Below are 21,482 nucleotides of genomic sequence, written 5' to 3'. Positions count from 1 at the left end.
CCCTTGTGCTTTGCTGCTGCATTCCAAGGGACATGGGACCTCTGCCTTTGATCTGCTACTGATATATTGTCTCTTTATAATAGAATGTGAGCTCCTGCTTATCTTTCTGTAGCTCCAACCCATAGCAAAATGCTTTTTACTTAATAAACATGCAATAAATGTTTTTTATTCATTCAATAAGAGAAGGATGTAAATAGAAAGAATGACCCCCCCAAAATCTGAATTATAAAAAGAGAGATTTAAAAAATTGTCTTCCTCTCATTTTCACAGAAGTAAAATCTTTTATATGTGGAATACTGTATTGTCAAAATTCAAATGATACCTCATTTAATCGTGCTAAGTTGTTTTTCTTCACTTTTTAAAATTCACTGTTATATGGGAGGGCTTTTTGGGGGGAGGAAAGATATATTTGGAAATAAAGGTAATGGGAAAAAAATTAATAATTAAAAATTTATAAAGAAAAATAGAAAATATCCACAAAGCACATGACACTAGCAAAATAGATGGGATGGTATATTAGAAAGATAACTAGCTAAAGGAGGAAAAAAAAATTTTGAATTACACTTCTAATACTTACTCTGTGGTTATATTAAAGCACTTAGTACAAGCCCTGGGATATAATAGATGCTAAATAAGTGCATATTCCTTTCCCCTTACTCCACTATTGGCAAGTCACTTAGCCTTTTGACAGCATAACTCCTTATCTTTTAAATCAGAATTTCTTAAACTTTTTCCTGACTCGATCCCTTATAAACCGAAAAATTTTTATGTAACTGGTTATATGTAGTTATATAAAATAGGCTTACAAATCAAACTTTACTAATAACAAACCATAAAAAAATTTATTTTAAAACAATTCTTTGGTATACATATAATTTTACCATTTATTAAAGACAAAAGCAAATTTGTATACTAAAAAAAAATTTATACTTTTCATAGGAGCAAAAACAGGAACTAGGGCTATCAACTAAGGAATGGCTAAACAAACTGATATGTGAATGTAATGGAATATTACATCACTGTAAAAAAAATGACAAATAGGAAGAATGCAGAGCAGCACAGGAAAATTTACCTGAAAATGATACAATTAAGTAACCAGAATCAGATAAATAACATACATAATGACTATAATATGTAAAATGGAAAGAAAAATTGAGAATGGATGCTATGTAATTATGATGACCAAGTTTGGTCAAAAAAAAAAAAAAAGATGAGAAAATACACGTTGTTTTTTTCTTTGCAGAGATGGAAAACTATGGAATTAAACACTTTGCATATGCTATGTCTTGATTAGTTTTGCTGAATTGCCTTTTTTTCCCTCTCTATTTTATTCTTGCTGCAGAAGATGGCTCTTGGAAAAAATTATATTGGAGGAAGGAAAGAAGTTCAAAAAAATCATCAAAAACTTTTGAAAAGGGAAAAAAATGTTCCCAATCACTAAAGAGAAATGCATATTTTAACAACTGAGATTTCACACCACATCATCTATCAGACTAGCAAAGATGATAAAAGATAAAAGTAGTTAATATTAGAAGGGCTCTAGAAAGAAAGGAAAATTAACATACTGCTCTTAGAGCTTTGAATTGTTATAAAGTTCTTTTAAAAAAAAAGAAAGAAAGAAAGAAAATAAGACTTAGAATTGAATAAGGAAAGCCACTAAACTACAAACCCTTTATTCCAGTAATTCTAATACTGGGGATGAATCACAAAGAGGTCCAGGACAAAAAATTCTCAAATAAAAAAAAATTCATAGAAGCACTTTTCAACAAATGCTTTTATAGTAGCAAAAATCTTAAAACAAGGTAGGTGCTTATTGAATAGAAAATTCCTAAACAAATTGTGGAATTCTACTGCATTGTAAAAATGACTAATATGAGAAATACAGAGAAGCATGGGAAGACTTTGAGTGAACTAATAGAGAGGAAAAGTAAATCAGGATTACAATATACATAATGATTATAATAATGTATATGAAAACATTATAAGCCAGGTCAATTTAAGTTCAGTGACCTATCTTGATTCAAGAAAGATTTCCTTGCCCTCAAAAGAAAAGTAGAGGACTAAGGATACAGAAAGCTGCCTACACTATCAGAAATGACTTCTGAATCAACTGGTTTTGCTTGACTGTTTTTCTGTATAACAGGAGAGGGTACATGGTAAGAAGTGAAGAATTGGGGTACTTTGAGAAATAACTGTTGGGTAAAAGCAAAAAAGCAGCAATAATTATTTCTAAAGATTCTGGCATGCTGGCTTAAAAAATACTAATGACATTATACTCCATCTATGTACCATCAAATAAAGTGAATTTTGAGTTTCTGATTCTAGTTTTCCATACTATAATGAAAGAATTCTGATTTCACAAACAGGGAAAAACATAATAAAAATATCTTTCTACTTGAGAAAGATATAAAATATGTACAGTTTACAAAACATTCTTGAAAATTAGTTTTAAGTCTACTGGGACAGAAGTCAGTACTTTCAAAGAAAAAGAAGGTTTTATACAATGTGTTATTTGAACAATTTATTTTTCACACGTAAAGTACAACCTAACATTTACACACAAAATGCTTTGAATTTCATTACATTCATGCATAGCTAGAAAAAATTCAATCCACAGATCTCATTTGAAAGATAACTTAAAAGCTGAGAAGGTGATTTGCCCAAGAACCACAGAGCTGGGAAATGGCAAGGCAGGGATTAGTATATAGGTCCTCTGATTCTCAAATTCCTTTAAACCATGTTGCCCTATTTAAACTCTCTTGTCTCTACTTGCAAATGTTTCATGGGTCACATTAGCTGTACCCCTTTGGGAAGAACAATGAAAAGATGTGAGCAAAAACCACAGAATAAGAGTATTAAGGGGATAGATACAATTTGTACTATAGAGAGAAGATACAAACTGATGAGGTCATGGGTTCTTTGGAGTTCTTATAGCCTTCACTAAAATATTCCTCTAATGCCTTGTCATGGTATAAAGGCAAAATTGAACTCTACTAAAGACCCTGACAATAGATTGCAAGCTCTGGCAGCTCTATCCAAGCTAAAAAGCCTCAAAATGTAGCACGGGGCTAGCCTACACTTACTGTTGGAGAAGTATCCCAGTCAAGGGTGAGGGACAAGCCCAAGCCACCCAATGCCAAATGAAGATAGACTGCACGTAGGCCTTCACAGGTCAGGAAAGGTGGCCAGCTCCCAAGGATTATATCACTTTAAATGGTAAGATTCATTTTAAGTTGTCTGAAGTCTATTTAATTCTAAGAGTCATCTCGGAGCTGGTTGGAGACCTCGGAGATAATCTAGTACAAATGTTTTACTTGACAGAGGAGGAAATAGATTTTGCTAAGGAATTTGACTTGGCCAGTATAACACAGTATAGCAGTTGCCGTGTCAAGACTAGGGTCCAGGTTTTCTGATTCAATCTAGTGTTCTATTACATTGTGTATATATGCGTGTGTACAATGTAAGCATCATAAGATTCAGTGAGATAAAGTATCTGAGCAAGATTTGAACTTCGGACTCCAAATCCTGTGCTTTCATCCTTATTTCTAAGTAATCTCGTTGCTGCAAGAGGGCAGAACTGGGTGTAGTTTTTTTCCTACTTGCCTTGTTTGGCTAAAAATCAGGCTGTGGTTTCTCTTTCTTTCTTTTCCCATCATTAACTCTAGCTGCAGGCAAGTCTGTGGATGGCAGCTATAAGCTTGTATCATTTATCAGTCAAGACATATGTTAAACAAATGCAAAAGAGTTTTTTTGGGGGGGGTTTTGGGTTTTTTTTGCTTTGTTTTGTTTTGTTTTCATGGTGCAATAGAAAGAATGCAGGGCTGGAAATCATAAGACCTGGATTCAAGTCACAATCCTGCCACAAACCTGCTGCGTGACTTGGGGAGAATTATTTCCCCTCTCTAGGCCTCCACTTCCCTTTGTGCAAAATAGAGAATTTGCATTAGATGATATTGAAAGTACCTTCCAGTTCTTACACAAAGCACTTAGTTTTGAATCAAAGGATGTGAGTGAAAATCTGAGCTCTGCTTCTTCCCTTCTGGGTAACCTTGGACAGATCAGTAAGCAGTTCTGAGCCCGATCTCCTGCCATGTAAAATAAGAAGGCCGAGACAAAGGCCTCTCGGATCTCTTGGCTCTACATCCTATGAACTCTGACCCTATGATGCTATGGTGCACCAACAAACATCCTCAAATTTGAAAAGAAATCAAGTCAACAGATGGAAGAATAGGTCAGCATGTTGAAATAGGCACATTCAATCCTTTATGTACTGTTCCTAAGCTATAGGAAGGAAATATTTAGTTACAGCATATGCTATTCCCAAATAACACCAGACAACACAAAAGAATCACAAAAGCAATGAGTAACTTATATTTCCTCATGATGCCCCTGGTAATGAATTTTTGTTCCAAGTCATCTGAAAGTGCTTCTAAAGTCATCAAGTTGTAATGGGCAAAAAATGAGAGTGAGACAGTCTGACTTCAAAAAAAAATTAAGTGCTTTAATTTCTATGGGTCCTCTTCCTGCCTCCTATCACCCTGCAGTGGCCAATCAGGTTCTTCCTTTGTGAATGACATTTTATATTTAATAACAGAAGTGGCTGGAACTGCAAAGCAATCCCACTGATGAGGTCTTCAAGCTGTGCAATTAGGAGGCCATTCTCTAAATTGGCTCTGCAGTACCATTGGTATAAAATAAACTAGCTAGGTATGGCTGAGGGGTCTAAAGGAAACAGATATGGGAAATGTTTTCCAATTCTAAATCTCCATATTCCTGTCTCAAAGGGGCAACAATGATTCTCATGAAAGGGCTCACCTTCTCAGGACAGGGTCTGATTATTTCCCACCTCCCATGTTTTCAGCAGTACTGGTTTTATTGAATCCAGGGGTGTCCAAACAAAGCTTTGGGGTTGGGTGGGAAAGAATGGGGAGTAATATAGAAACTTCTTTCTGTAACTGCTCTTGTCAAATGTTCTCTGGCTCAACAAGCTGGACATTTGTTCCAATGATATCACTATTGCCTTCAGAATCAAATTATAAGTCACTAAAGAAAATGAGATTCATTAATCTATAACCAAAATGTTCTGGGGTTTGTTTCTTATTTGAAAGGCTTTGGGGCAGAAGGGCAGTTGGGAAGAAAGGAAGAAGAGAAAAGGGATTTAGATCAGTGCTCTATTAGATCTATTAGATTAGAGATTTTAGATCAGAGAGTATAACATAAATAATGTAGTATAATCTCCTTACTTTACATATTACTATACTTAGAGACAAAGTGCTTTGTCCTAAGTCACATGGCAAACAGGCATGACCAGAATTTAAATCCACATCTTCTGGCTCCAAATTAAAGGTCCTTTCAATTATATGAAAACTGTCTCCTTATAGTAGTTTTTCTTGCAAATTGCTAGTTTACCTTATGCAAATCATTTGGCTCTAAGTAACTTTTGGTTGCTTTTTTTAATCTAACTGCCCAATTCCACATCACAGCAAAAGTTGAGGAGGATACAGGAATTGACAAGAAAGTGTAGTAGAAAGCTTTGGAATCAGTAGACTCTGGATCTATTCCTATCCCTGATAACTCAGAGGAGTTAACTGAGTTAATTCAGTGGAGCAAATGACTTAAACCCTTTGTATTTTAATTCTCCCTTCAGCCAAATATATGGCTTAGATTAGACATTCTCTAAGGCAATGGTGTCAAACAAATAGAAACCTGATCCTTGTATATGTGAGAAATTCACAAATTAAAATATCTATTCTATTCTATATTTTTATTTACTTTGTTAAATATTTCCCAATTATATTTTAATCTGGTGGGAGAAGGAGGTAGGGATGGGGAAGAGGTGTATCTGTTCTAAAGTCCCAATAATTATATGAATCTATGGTTTTCAGTATGTCATATAATGCATGGATCCAGTGTTCAACATAGGCTGAATTCACACTGTAGAGATGACAATGAATTTTAGGAAGTAAAGAAAAAAAGAATTTTATAGAATTTAGACCTAAAAAAAGGGAAATCTGAAAGTGTAAAAACTTGTATTTTATAAGAGTAAATTGGACCTAAAGGAGTAAAGGGAGTTACACAAAGATGCACTAGTAAGCAGCAGAACTAGGACTTAGAACTAGGTCATCATCATCTATTTTTTTAATAGTATTTAATTTTTCCAATTACATGCAAAGATAATTTTCAACACACATTTTTATAAGATTTTTGAGTCCCAAATTTTTCCTCCCTCCTCTTTCCCCAAGACAGCAAGCAATCTGATAAAAGGTGGAACTAGGTCTTCTCACTCCTTATTCAGTGCTAATTTCCTTACCTAGCCTCAGAAAAATTGAATCCCTCTCTATATTCCCAAATGGTCCACTCAGTCCCATTAGAAAGCAGTATTAATGATGTAGAGGCAGCAAGATGGTACCATCGATAAAAATGCTGGGCCTGGAGTCAGTCTTTGTAAATTCAAATCTGGCTTCAGACACTTACTAGCTGTATGACCCTAGATAAGACACAATTTCCATGGCCTTAGTACACTGGAAGAGGAAATTTCAAACTACTCCAATAGCTTTGCCAAAGGATAGCATAGTCATGAAGGGGTAGACAATGAATAACAACAATTAATGGTACACTTTGCAACACTACAGTGCTCCATAATCAACCAAAAAGAAACTGAGTAGCAAGGACATTTTTCTTTATCCCCAGATAAACATTCTCTCTGCATTTCTATTCTATTCTATTTTCTATATGAATCTGAAAAAAACTGTGGGAGCAGAGATAGAAATGTTTCCTTCTTTTAATCTAGCCTTTTTGCCTTCCTTCCCACTTCAATTTCAGCCTGCATAGAACCCTTTAGCAATTCAATCTTACCTCTGGGAAATTGGTCATGTTTACTAAAATCAGCTGAGGCGATTTCAGGGAGATTTGACCAATCTGATTTAGAGCAAACTTCCCATCACCAGTTGTCACAGATATATGATCCAGGGACCCTGAAAGAGAATATTCCATGCTTCTCCATTACCTTGCTTGCATACAGTTTGTAGATCTTTTCCTCAGGCCCTCCCCCCCCCAAAAAAAAAAAAATTTAAACTTCTAACAGGGCAGGGACTATTTTGATTTGTACTTTGTATCCCTCTGGAACTCAGTTGTTTTTGTTTTTGTTGTTGTTGTTGTAGTTGTTGTTGTTGTTTAACATAACAGACACAGAAAAGTCTGAATTAAACCAAATTTTTGCCACTTCAAATTCTCTGTACTGAGTCCCACCAAGCTCACCTTTGGAAAACACTAGTGCAAAGCCTGACAATGGCAAAACCCTTCACAGTTATTTATACTTTAGTACTTCACAAACCAATGATTTCATTGGGACTGATGTTCTCTCTTCTAATGTTAGATAGATAATGGCTCTACCAATTTTGGCCAGCTTTTTAGTCACATTTTAACTGGTCCTCAGAGACTAACCTTCATCTATCACTGGGCCCAATCCCCAGGTCCTTCTACCTTGGATTGGCCTTCCCAAACATGTACTTTGCTAACAGCTATAAGGATCAAAGATAATGGGGTTTGGTAGAGGTACATCTATAATAAAAGCCAGAAAAAATACTTTTTTTCAAATTCCCTAATTTCCTGGGCAAAATATAACCACAACAATAGGAATCACTTGACTATTGACATAGAGACTGAGAGAACCAAACAAAGCAAAAGAAAATAAAAGGTCACTTGCAACTAAATTTTAGACTACCTTGATCCACTTTTGTTATTATAATTCAATACCTTGCCAGGAACATAAGAGCTGAGCCAAAGTCTTAATCTGAAATTGTTGCCTTCAAAAAGTATGTTTGTTGGAAACTACCCAATTTACCAAAAGCAAAACAATGGGGACCACTGCTCTGAGTAAATTCAGCCATCATAAGGGACTTTAATAGCATATAAAGGGAAATAAGGAGAGGAAGAAAAATCTGGTCAATTGATAATGAAAAGGGATTTGAATGTGTACCCTATGAATTAAAAGGCTCTGATTCCACTAGACTAATTGAATATGATGGTGAAACAAAAAAGAATGCCATACTTAGAATCAAGAGGCTTGAGTTTAGGTATTTGCTCTGTCACTCATCAGCCCTGTGAATAGTGAGCAACTGACTTCTTATTCCTTAGCTTCCTCAGCTGTAAAATTGGGATAATTATCTAAGTACTTGTCCGTGGTATAATAGAAAGAACAGCTAATCACTAAATTTCAGAGAGAAGGGATTTCAGATGCTAGTATATCCCATATCCCCAAAATAATATCAATAACAACATCCAATAGTTGGCTATCCATTTTCTGCTTGAGAAATAACCTCTTCCAAGACCATCCACTCCACTTCTGAATAACTCTATTAAATAGATCCTCTTGGCATCATGCCAAAATCTTCCTCTCCATCTTCTACTCACTGCTCCTACTTCTGACTTTTGTGGTCATAGCAAACAAGTTTAATCTCTCTTCCATGTGACAATGCTTTACCCTGAAAGACAACCCTCATGTTCCCTCTCCCCTGGGACAATTTTTATTCTATTCTTTCAACCAATTCTCTTATGGCATGAGTTCCAGGCCCTTCACCCATTTTGGTTACCCTTCTCTGAACCCTTTCTTGCTTATCAATGACTTTCCTAAATTGGAAACAAACATGATATTCTAGTTGTGGTCTGACCAAAACAGAATACAGAAAACAGAGCATCACCTTCTTCTCAGAAACCATGCAGCCCAAGATCAAAACAGCTTTTTTTGATGGCATATCACTAGTGCTTACACCAAGCTTACAGTCTGCTAAAATCTCCTAGTCTTTTTCAGACAAATTGCTAAGCATGTCTCCTTCCATATAATACTTTTAAAATCTGTTTCTTTTTTCTTCTTTCTTTTTCTTTATCTTTTTTTTTGAGGCAAATGGATTAAGTAATCTACCCAGGGTCATACAGCTAGTAGTCCAAGACTACATTTGAACTCAGGTCTTCTATTCCAGAGTTGGTACTCTATCCACTGTGCCATCTAGCTGCCCCTAAAGTCTGATTTTTTGAATCCTATACCTTTATCCAAATCATTAATATAAATGTTAAACAGCACAGAGCCAAGTACAGATCTCTGTGGCACTGCACTGGAGACCTCCTGCCAAGCTGTCATTAAGCTACTAAGAGCTGCACTTTTTTGTCTTGCTCTAGTGATTTACCAAGCTCCAGCTCAATCTAACTCTACTATTCTCAAGCCTATCTCTGTCCATCTTTTCTGCAAGAACAATCAGAAAGATTTTATCAAATGTTTTGCTTAAAAAGAAAAAAAAAAAGGGTAGACTACATCTTCAATGTTCTTTTATACACCAGATTAGTAACCCTTTTGGAAAAGGCAATAAGGCCTAGGATGCATTCTTGATGCAAGGATCCATCACAGCTTTCTTCAACAAATGGTAGCAAACTATATCTCTAATAAAGAGATGATAATAATCTCTAACAGAATTCTGCCAGAAACTGAAATCAAGGTAACTCTCCTATGGTTTCCAGATTCCATTCACTTCCCTTTTTTGAAAATTAGGACATGTAATCTTTTTCAATCCTGCAACCCCTTTTCTGTTCTCCAAAGTCACTTAACAATTATTGATAGTGGCTCAGAAATCACATATGCTAGTTCTTTCAGGAATAGAGGAAACAGTTCAACTGGATCAAGTGTCTTGAATTCATTAAGGCCTGATAACGTGCTCTCTAATGATTCCTTATTTATTTATTTACATCATTTCTGTCCTGTCTTCTCCAAGGAAAAGATCACTTTTCTTGGCAGAAAAAACAAATAGAATAAGAATTAGACAGTGATCATTTATCCTTGTCCTAGTCATTCTAAGCAATGATTCTTCTCTTTCCCACCATATCATTAAAAACACAACAACAAAACTTATTCTTGTCTATTTTTCCCTTGCTAACATCAGCTCATTCAGAACTTTGGCATCTCTGAAACTGTTGGTATAGTGCCATAAAGGCACCTCCTTGATGTTTTCTCACCTGGGGCCACACCATAGAAAGCCTACCCTTTATTCCTTTCTTGTCCAGTTCCAGAATATAATCACACTAATTTTGTCGCTGCTCCTAAAGAGGATATGTCTGTCCACTTAAAGGCTCTATGATTCCACTCCCCATTCCTATAACTTTCAAACCAAAATATCTCTCCCTGACCACCACTCTCATAGATGTGTTTTCTCCCCAAAATTGTAACATCTAATGGCCTTTATTAAATCCTGATTCTTTTTTCCCTCTCTGCCAGCCTTCAACACTATGGATCATTCTCTTCTCTCTAGGTTTTCATGATACTGCTCTCTTCTAATTCTCCCTCCTATCTGGCCATTTCTCATTCTCCTTTGCTGGATGCTCACCCAGGTCATGCCCACTAAGTATGCTAGTCCATGAAAGCTTTGTCCTGGCCCTCTTCTCCCTGATGATATCATCAGCTCCCATGGATTCAATTGCCATCTCTTATCTCTTGACCTCCAGTTCTCTATCTCTGCTCACTAGATATGTAGAATTTAATATCCTATAAATACCTGAAACTCAACATATCCAAAAACGAACTCCATCTCTTTCCCCCAAAATCCTCCTCTCTTGCTAACTTCTCCCTGTCAATTACCAAGGCTCAAAACCAAGGTGTCATCTGTAACTCGTCTCAGTCTCTCACTCCACTATCGAATATGCTGCCAAGCCCAATTCTACCTTCCCCATCTCTCACATGTGCCTTCTTCTCTCCTCTGACCTTGTCACCACCCTGATGCAGGTCCTCATCATACCATCCATGTACAGCTGCAAAAGCCTTTAAGTTATTCACACTGCTCAAGTTTCTCCCCACCTAGTTCATCCTCCACTAAGCTATCAAAAGTAAACCTCTCTGAAGCACAGATAACCACATTATTCCCTATTTAACAAACTCTAGTGGATCCCTATTTTCTCCAAGACAAACAAACTCCTCTGGCTTTTAAAGCCCTTCATAATCTGGCCCCTTTTTATCTTTCCAGTCTTTTTAAATCTTATTTCTCCTCCATATGTTCTAATCTGGGTCTTTTCATTGGCTTTCCCTTATGCCCCCAAATCTCTCCTTCCTCAATCTCAGTCTCCTGGATTCCTCAAAGTACTAACTAAAATCTCAACTTCTACAAGGAGCCATTCCTGGTCCTCCTCAATGTTAGTACCTTCCCTTAAAGATTCTTTCTCATTTTTACTGTTAAATAACTTATTTGTACAGTTATCTATATATTGTATCCTCAATCAGCTTCTTGAGGGCAGGAACTAGTTTTGCCTTTTTTGTATCTCTGGACTCAGCACAGCAACTGGCACACAGTAGATGCTTAATAAAAGCTAGTTTATTTGAGTTGAGAACAGTCACTATCTTTGCTTTTACATATATATATATATCTATATATCTCCAGTAGTTAGCATATAGTAAGCACTTGCTAATTTTTCACTCATTCTCCCACTTTGTATGAATTCTTTGTATTGAATAACTGTTCCTGTTTCTATCCTTTAAGTATCTTTTAAAAATCTAAGTTAATTAGTAGGTTCTCTGTATACCCATATTGGTCCCTTCAGACATATCCCATTTTTCTTACACATCAGAATTATTCTTTGTGAATCAGAGCTTAGGTTCAAATACTTTGTGTCTTGATCTGATCAAATCAAGTATCTTGGACTCATTTTCTCATTTTAAAGTAAGAGGATTGGGAATGATCTTTTAAGATTTCTTTTGGTTATAAAACCTATGATCAAGGAGTATTTTGAGGAAAAACTGTAAATTGTCAGGTTGGTCCTAGTGTGAACTTTTGCTATTACCATTACTACACAAAAATTATTCAGAAAATTTAAGAAGACAAAGGGGAAGATGCTTTCTGAAGCATCTTAACTCTATTCTTCCTCTTTTTCATGAGATTCTTTGTCAAAGAAAGTATCTCTGTGATCTCAGTAGCATGGTGTGTGAATAGAGTAAGGAATCTGTAATCAGAAGATCTGTATTCAAGTCCCAATTCCAACACAAATTAGTTGTAACATCAATGACAAGTCACTTAATTTTCCCACTTGTAAATAGAGTTATTATCCCTGTTTGTCCCCTTACCTCAACAGTTTGGTTTAAAAAAAAATCACTTTATGAACTTTAAAATACTATAAAAACAGGTATAATTCTTAGTTTAAGTTGATGACATTTATCACACCCCTTATACCTATCCACAGCATATTCATTTCTTCCCTCTTACTGGTCTTCAACAAGGATCTGGCTCACTCATATCTCTTTTTCTGCCCTTCACATTCTCTAAGGTTAACATTTAACAAACTACTCTCCATGGCCTCTTTCTGCCAGTTTAGCAGATCTTTTCTGGTCAACGGAATAGAATTTACTGGCCAATTTTAGGTATCATATTTCTCCCAGATCTCCCCCCTCCACTTGCTCTCTGGTTTTAACTACAGAATGTTAGCAGAAACAACACACCAGGGAAAGAAGCCACCTTTTATTCATTTCATACCAAAAACAATAAGCAGGGTTAAAATAAACAGTTAAAGAGATTGAATGGCATATTCTCCTGTCAACAAAAGACAGCTATGTCCCAGCTGACAAAGGTTGACAAAAGAGTAGAATGGTCTTCTTGCTTAATGGTGGTTGTATCTTACAGCTTACAGGGCATATAATGATGTTTACAAATGGAACCATATGTTTTTCTCTTTGTTTGCTCAAGAGCAACTTAATAAAATATTTTCAAATTTCTTATTTAAAACAGCCTATTCTGAAGAGGAATGGAAAGAGGGATTCCTGCCCATACTCCCTCATCTCCAAAGATGCCAATGAGCCTGACACTAGGCTGATGACAATTTCCAAAAGGCTCATTTGGTGGAAATTGGATTTTTCCTGCCTTGCTGACGTGCAAGCTGACAACTTGCCTCTTCGTCACATCTGCAAACAGTTCTCATAGACATTTCTGACATTTCCCACTTGCAAAAAGCCATTTTCAGGAAGTTATTAACCCAAACGAATTCTTCCTGGTCAAGCCCAGGATATAGAAACTCTTTAGTTGGAAATTTCAAGGTTATAATCATTCAGTTCCCAGTGAGTGATGAAAAATAATAAACTAGGAGAAATCTGAGGATGCAGATCAAAGCTCCTGGTTCTAAATTGATTATTGTGTGGCACAGTGGATAGAAAACTGGCATCAAAGACAAGAAAACCTGATAAAGATAAAGTCTGAAGGAACTTAACTTTTCAATGCTCTAGGCAACTCCCTAAGACTAGAAATTGCAGAGGTGGAGAAAGTTTCCTTATCCCTGAGTTCTGTATACCAAAAGCATTGACTAAGTCTCTATCCCTATATATTCAACTTAAAGCAACTACATATTATTATATATATTAGATAGAAATATATATGTTACCAACCTGGAGAAGTCCTTATATTGAGATTTTTGTTAAAATTATCCTTAAGGGCTTCTACCACAGATTTCATTTCACCATCTACCTCTTCCAGACGGATTATGTCCTCCACCAACGATGCATTAATGTTGACTCTGGGCTGGGGATGTCCTTTACCTTTGGCTAGACATAAAACATATATATTGAACACAGGTGGCAGTAGCAGCCCTAATATCAACAAACAATGGACTTATGTTCCCTTAGAATATAAGTATCTTAAAGGCAGGGACTGTTTTTGCTTTTTCTTCTTACCATCAGTGCTTAGCATAAATCCTGACATAGAGTGATCCCTTAATAAATGTTTGTAAATTGGTTGGTTAGGCTCAGAATCAAGAGACCTGGAGAGACTTCAAACCTAGATCTGGGTTTCAACTCTAGCTTTTAATATCTATGTACTAAGCAAACCATTTTCCAACAATAAGGCTCAGTTTCTTCATCTGCTAAATAAGGATAGTAATAACCTATCAAAGAAGCACTGTGGTATGACTGATAAAGAGCCAAACTCAGAGTAAAGAAAACCTAGGATTCAAATCCCATTGATGACATTTCCTGGCTGTGATTGTGGGCAAGTCACTCTATCTTTCAGCACCCAAGGGAATTCTCTAGGACTTTAAGCTGCCAAACATTTACATATGGCCAGCAGTAGAAGTAGTTTATACAAAAGAGCTCTCTACACTAATGAAACCACAACTTCAGACAAAAAGTAATAATTGTCTTTCCCACCTCCCGGGGATTTTTGGTAAAGAAAACACTTATTAAACAGCAAAATACAACAGAAATTTCCTTTCTTAGCATAAATATTCTAGAGAAGATTTTTTATTCAGATATGGGTAGGGCTACAAAGTCCCTTCAATGCTGAGATCTGGAGTCTGCGATTCTTTTATTTCAAAAGATTTCACTGGTTTGAGCAAGAGTGAATAACAGCCCTCCCATGCTTTGGAAGATAGTCTTTAGTAATCACTCTGGCCAAAAAACAAAACAAAACAAAAACCACCATCACGTGGTTGCCACATTTTGGGTGATGAGTTTTTCTGTCCTTACTTAGCCTGGTCCAGAGCTAACAGACATAGTCTATTCTTTAGCCCATACTAAGGTTTTCTGAGTTGCTAAGACTCTACCAATGGTAGAAGCTTCAGGATATTAGAATTAGCTTCAAAAGAGGATGGGCCAAAAGAGACAATTATCACCAAACATTTATTGGGTGCCTAAAATAAATATTAGGATCCTATAAAAGGCTTATCTCAATAGAAAGCCAGAATACATATTAAAAAATATTAATGTAAGGTGATGGTGGTGATGGTGGTAGTGGTGGTGGTAATAAGAGGAAAAGGAAGAAGAGAAGCAGCAGGTAAGTAATAATTTTTTTGTTCTTTCAAAGCAGTTAGCATACATTGTTTCATTTCATTTTCACAATCACTTTATGAGGTAAGTAAGGCAAGGATTATTATCTTTATCTGATAAACAATAAATTAGGTTCGGAGAACTAAATGGCTTGCTCAATGTCCCTCAAGTAATAAAGAAGTTAGGGTATAAATGAAGTGACAAATGAGTAATAGAGAAAATAAGTAATATCCATGCTTGGAACACTCTGTGTGTGTGTGTGGGGGGGGGGGGGTTATATCTATAGGTCTGTGTGTCCATCTCTGTCTCTGTCTTGCCCAGGGAAACTCTTTGCCTTAAATATTCAGTTCACTCAGTCACTGGGATTAATATACACATGTGTGTGTATGTGTATGTGTGTGTATGTATGTGTATTCATGTACGTATAAAATGAATGAAAACATTCAGAAGTTTGTTGAGATGGAACCACATGTTATAATAAATATGTATCATTTGGCAATAATATTCTCCAGAGGAAAGTTTAAAAGTGGAGCATTACAAAGTTAGGTGCTTTAAAGAGGAATGATTGTTTAACATTATTTTAGTGCTCATAAGAGGCAACTGGACTTACAGTGGAGCCCCAGGCCTGGAGTCAAGAAGACCTGAATTCAAATCTGGCCTCAGATACTTATCAATTGTGTAACCCTGGGCAAAACACTTTACCCTGTTTGTCTCAGTTTCCTCATCTGTGAAAATAAGAAATAACAACAGTACTTACCTTTGAAAGGCTGTTGTAAGGATCAAGTGAGGTCATAAATGTAAAGCTGGCACATAGTTAAATACTATAAATGTTATCTGTTATTAATTATTATCATTATTAAGATGTGAGACCACATAAAACTTATTCTGTATTCTATTATTCTAACATTCTGTGGCTGAGGAATCTTCTACTTCTAGCACTATGAGTTCTAGGACTACTTTCCATTTTAATATATATTGTGTTTCATTGCTTCAATATTCTATATATTAAGATTTCTCTCAGTTCTAAGAAATTCCATTTTAACTTGAATGAACTATAATTATTATCATGTGTTATGGTACCTTCCAGCTCTGTTCTGTGATAGTTCTATGACTGTATCTGAAAACCACAACAACAACAAAAGAGAGAGAAAGAGATTAAGGTATGCTCTCCATACCTTTGGCTTTCTTGGTAGCAAAATGTCGGATTGGCACAATTGGAAAGGCCCCACATTGCTGGCAGTCATTGCAGGTTATATTCATACTACTCAGCCTAACTTCTGAAACAGGCTTTATCAAGACTAAAAGAGAGTTGCAAAATGCAGGCTGCACCCCACGAAAGCATCTGAGTCCCAAAGCCATGGTTCAAAATGATTCTTGAGAAACCACCTATAAAAGAAAGAAAAGCCTTTCACACACATGAAATACACAGTGAACATTGAGACAAGAGGCCATTCCAGCAATCTGAACCTCGTTGAGTATAATGAAATGCTTATGTGGAAAAAACATACAAAATTGTGAGTATGTTATATTGTAAACAGGGAATACAGATTATAGGAGGTAGGTTTTAAGCTGATTTTTTTTAAAAGCCTCAACAGGCACAAAATGATGGGAAAAATTGCATGACAGCTTTTAATTAAAATTGTCTTCTGCTCCATATGCACTGATTACAAATTAGAATGTACTTTTCTTCACTACAAGTCTAAAGCATGGATCAGATCTGAGGCTTTTAATGTTTTTGGTGCTAGAGCTCTGGAAGATGCCATTCTCCTCTGTGTGAACACAAGTTACTCATTATATTTCTATAGTTTTAAACCCTCAAAGATTTTCCAGCCTGCAGCTACCTCTGTGATAGAACTACATAATTGTTGAATAGCAATGTTGTATTCATAGCTTTGGAAAGAAAAAAGGGGCTCTCTCACACAGCTGGGGAATGCAGGGAGATAATATAACTTAGTGAGTATTTTGTTCATTCAACAACTATTTCTTGAGCACCTGCTCTGTGCAAGGCACTGTTTTAAATGAATAAATTAGCCAACACCCTGAGTCTGCCATCTTTACCAATTAGTTCCAGTTTTCATTTATAAACTTCCTCTCAAAATGAATGAGTCCCTCTAAAGAAGGAATATGATACAGTGTATAGGGATGACAATTAAGAAACCTGAGGTCTAGTCCTAGCCCTGCCACTTACTAATTATATCACCCTAACAGCTATTTCCCTTCTTGGGGCCTCAGGTTCCTTTACCTGTAAGATGATCTCTAAGGCAACTTTCAATTTTAACATTCTCTGTTCAAACATGTCATACTCTGAATTCCTTTACATTTCTAACTTTCTATAATGCCTTGGTTTTTTCTTTCAAATACTCATATTTCAGTTTAAGTCAATTAAGAGTCACATGTATCTGTAACTTCAGAGTGGAAGACTGTATGGCAATCCATCTATGACTTAGTAGATAAGTACTCAAGAGCTTGCTGCCTGAGAAACATAAAAATTTTAGTAACATGCCCAGATTCACAGAACAAGATTTTGTAATGTGCCATATAACCTCAGGTCTTCCTGATTATAAACCCAGCACTCTTGTCTACTTTGCAATGCTACTTTCAATAATCACCATTATTTTTTATTTCATTTTATTTTTTGCTGAGGCAATTGGGGTTAAGTGACTTCCTCAGGGTCACACAGCTAGTAAGTATTAAGTGTCTGAGACCAAATTTGAACTTAGATTCTCTTGACTTCAGAACTGGAGCTCTATCCACTAAGTCACCTACCTGCCCCATCACCATTAATTTAAAAAAAATTTTTTTTCTTTATTTATAAATGGCCTTTCCCTAAATGCAAACCAATGGGTTAAACATGAATAGTTTCTCCTCCTGTTACTATGAACACATGAATTTTACAAAAGTAATTAGTATTTCCTTAGCAGCAAAGAATGCAGGCCATCGCCCAGCTATGTATGGAGCCAATAGGAACACGGGAATTTATATTACCAGGTATAGCAGTACCACTGATCTATTTTTGCAGAGCTCTATGTAAAAGGTTGGCTTCAAGTGAGGTTTCTAAATCTGGGCTTCTGCCAAATATGGTCACTGTTCAACCCATACCTATGTCCAAATATGGGCTTTTAATTATGTGCAGGGTTGGATGGTGTTGTGGTTTTTTTTTTTGGGGGGGGGGGAGAAGGAGGAGAGGGTATTGGTGGGAAGAACTGTTTGAATTTTTTAAATTTACCATGTGCTTCAATCTGCCTGCTCAATTTGAGATAAGCTTGCTGGAAGTCATAATATAAAGCAGTACACCAATAAAAATTAGAATTAAGTCAGAAATAAATAACTTTTCAAAGAAAATACAGAACCCCAAAGTAGAACTAGTATAAAAGAACCGGAAAAGAGCTTCTATAAATAACCTACATTTACTGCAACATTTAAGACTAAGATTTTAATTGCACATAAGTCAGGAAATTTGAAAGGAAAAGTCCAATAATGTTACTAGCTTATCAAGTAATACAATGATACATTTATTATAGGGTACACTAAAAACAATGTTTAATTACATTTGCAAGGAGAAAGAATTGCAAAAGATTAAAAACAAAAAAGAAAGAAATGGTATATTAGAATTATAAGAGACATTGTAACAACATTTTAGAAAATAGAACAAGCACTAGCTGAGGAATCCAAATACCTTAAATTCAAATCTCAGCTTTGCTACCCTCTTCTTGTCTATGTAACACTGAACAGTGTTTTCCTCTCAAACTATTTCTAAGGTCCCTTTCAACTCCAAAGCTTATGAAATTTAATTATATAAGAGATGGAAGCAGCCTTACAAAATACTGCTAAATCTACAAGGAATTGGGGGGGGGGGGAATCATTAGAGCTAAGGGGATCTCAAAACATAAAACATTAGAATTAAAATTCTATTTTAGAGCTGGAAATGTCCTTAGGCATAAAATGTCAGATCTGAAAGGAATCTCTGAACATGAGGTTAGGACACAATAATATTAACACTAAAAGGAACCTCAGAACATAGAATTTTAGGCCCCTAGATTTCTAACCATCCAGTTCAGCCCCCTCATGTTTTAAATGAAATGGAAGTCCACAGAAATGAACAATATGTTCATTACTTTTATCCAAAAAAGTCCAACTTGTTATCCTTTTGCTACACAGTCTTTTCTTTATATATTTTTTAAAAATCAGTAACAACTTTCTCCAAAAAATTCATCTCTAAAATTCCTAATCCCTAAATCATTCTTCCTCTTTCTCTTCTAAACCTTTTTATTAACAGGGCAGATGTGGACCTACATCATTGCCTGACTCAAGTTTCACCTTCTTCCTCTCCCTCATTTTCCAATGAAGTATTCAATAAGTTAAGGAAATAAAAAATGACACATGACAAGGTGGCTAAGGGATCCAAAAGAACCTAGACAATCAACTCATCTTCTGAGTATCATTAAGATTATTTGACTTTAGTTTTGAGGCTAAGAGACAAGTTCTCATCAGGAAGACTCTACTAATGGTAATTTTTCCAAGTTTCTGATCAATTAGTAAAGAAAGTAAGGTAAGGTCAGTTGGAGGGGAAAAGTTTGTGACTCATCAACAAATATTAAATGCCTACCCAGCATGAGGCACTGAGGTTACAAAAAACAAAAATGAAACAGTCTATCAGTTCCTCAGAAAATTTATTTTCTACTGGAAAAGACAGCAGCTACATTTGTAAATAAAAGTATTTCAAAATATTTAAAACATGTAAGATAATTCAGAAGGAGATGGAAGTATCAGGAGCTAGGGAAACCAGTAAAGGCCTCAAATCTGAAGGAAACTAAGGAGTTTCACAAGTGAAACAAGGCACAAAAATGAGATATTTGGCCTGGGATGTTTCAAGGAAGAGAAAGAAAGTCTGTGGCTGAAACAAAAAATGAATGAACATATGAGTAATATAAGTATGTTGGAATAAGAAAAAGGTTCACCTCTATTGGTTTTAATCTTCCCACATGTAAAATGAGAGTATTAGACTTTATTATCTCCAAGGTCCCTGCCATCCAATGCAATGATTTGGAGTCGAAATATATGGTTTTAAACAGCAGCTACTATATTGCTTTAAGTTTTACAAAAGGATTTTATATATGTTATTGTAGAAATAAGATATAGGGCAGGTATCATCACATCCATTTTATAGGTGAGAAAGATGAAGGGTAGAGAGGTCTAAGTAACTATCCAAGTAACTTATTCATACACCAAATAAGTATCAGAATAATTCCAAGCCAGGTCTTTAGCATATTCCAAGCCAGACTAACATATTTGGTACTATATTGCTTCTCCAATAACTTAAATAATGGGACTGAACCAGATGACCCTAAAGGTTGAAAGAATCATGCAACCAATCTGAACTAGAATACTACAAATTTATAGTATACAACTTCAGCTGGTTACTCACTGCTGCTAGGTAATCTTCCCATACCTACCTTATAAATCGTTCACAAAGACTCTTGTCCAGCTTTTCCTTCCTCCTCAAACCTCTTCCTGCTTACACTCAGCTGAGAACCTTGACTCTAATTTTACAGAAAAAATTGAGGCCATTCACTCTGAGTTCCTTCTTCTCCACTCTTGACTCATATCCTTCATCTAGTGGTTTTTTGCCACTATCCCCTTCTTCTCACACAAAGAGGCCAAAAACCCAATGGCCTTTTCTCTATCTTCATTCTTGACCTCCCTGCAGCTTCTGACACTGTTGAGCACTCTCTCTTCCTTGATACTCTTTTCTCTCTAGACACCACTCTCTCCTGGTTCTCTTTCCATCCATATGATTGCTCCTTTTCTGGATCCTCCTCCAGCTCATGCCCTCTAACTCTAGATGTCCCACAAGGTTCCATCCTGGGCTGTCTTCCCTTTTCTCTCTAGACTATTTCTCTTGGTGATTTCATCAGTGCCCACAGATTTAATTTCTCTCTATGATGATAATTTTCATATCTACCTCGCCTGTCCCAACCTCTCTGTTGACCTCCAAACTCATATCTCCAAGTGTCTTTCAGATATCTCAAACTGGATGGATATTCAATAGATATCTTTTTTTTTTTTTAGAATTTTTTCCCCACAGTATATATGCATGAGTAATTTTTTTAAATAATATTATCCCTTGTATTCATTTTTCCAAATTATCCCCCCCTCCCTTCACTCCCTCCCCCCGATGACAGGCAATCCCATACATTTTACATGTGTTACAATATAACCTAGATACAATATATGTGTGTAAATCCCATTTTCTTGTTGCACATTAAGTATTAGATTCCGATATTCAATAGATATCTTAAATTCAATATGTCCAAAACAGAACTCATCTTTCCATCTAAAACTTCCTTCCCTTCTGCTTTCTCTATCATTGTAAAAGGCATCATCATGCTCCTAGTTCTTCAAGCTTGAAACCTCAAAATCAGCCTGAGCTTCTCAATATCTTTCATCACCCATGTCCAACCTATTGCTAAGGTGTGCAGACTTCACTTTTGCATTATCTCTCATCCCCCTATCTCTTCTGACACTTCCAATGGCCTTCTGGTGGGCCAGCCTGCCTTGCCTCTCCTCACTCCAATCCATCCTCCATCCAGACACAAGTGATTTTCCTAAAGAACAAGTCCAACAATGTAACCATCCCCACTCAATAAATTTCAGCACTTCCGTATTATCTCCAGGATCAAATGCAAAATCTTCTACTTGCTGTTCA

At 36.1% G+C, this 21,482-nt stretch overlaps 1 protein-coding gene across 2 annotated transcripts in view; it reads right to left on the bottom strand.

Moving 5' to 3' along the window:
* The window catches only part of MRRF (mitochondrial ribosome recycling factor), a 52,562-nt gene that overhangs the window by 29,655 nt on the left and 1,425 nt on the right, over positions 1-21,482 (bottom strand). For both annotated transcript variants that reach the window (XM_074292987.1, XM_074292989.1), the window contains exons 2-4: positions 15,952-16,162; positions 13,403-13,558; positions 6,856-6,974 (exon numbers count right to left, since the gene is read on the bottom strand). In XM_074292987.1, coding sequence (XP_074149088.1) covers positions 6,856-6,974; positions 13,403-13,558; positions 15,952-16,135 — 459 coding nt within the window. In that variant the 5' untranslated portion in view covers positions 16,136-16,162. The remainder of the gene's footprint in view (positions 1-6,855; positions 6,975-13,402; positions 13,559-15,951; positions 16,163-21,482) is intronic.

This window comes from Sminthopsis crassicaudata, chromosome 2 (assembly GCF_048593235.1).
Source record: "Sminthopsis crassicaudata isolate SCR6 chromosome 2, ASM4859323v1, whole genome shotgun sequence".
Classification (NCBI taxonomy): domain Eukaryota; kingdom Metazoa; phylum Chordata; class Mammalia; order Dasyuromorphia; family Dasyuridae; genus Sminthopsis; species Sminthopsis crassicaudata.
Note: the sequence above shows the minus strand (reverse complement) of the source record. Positions and strands in the feature narration are given on the sequence as shown.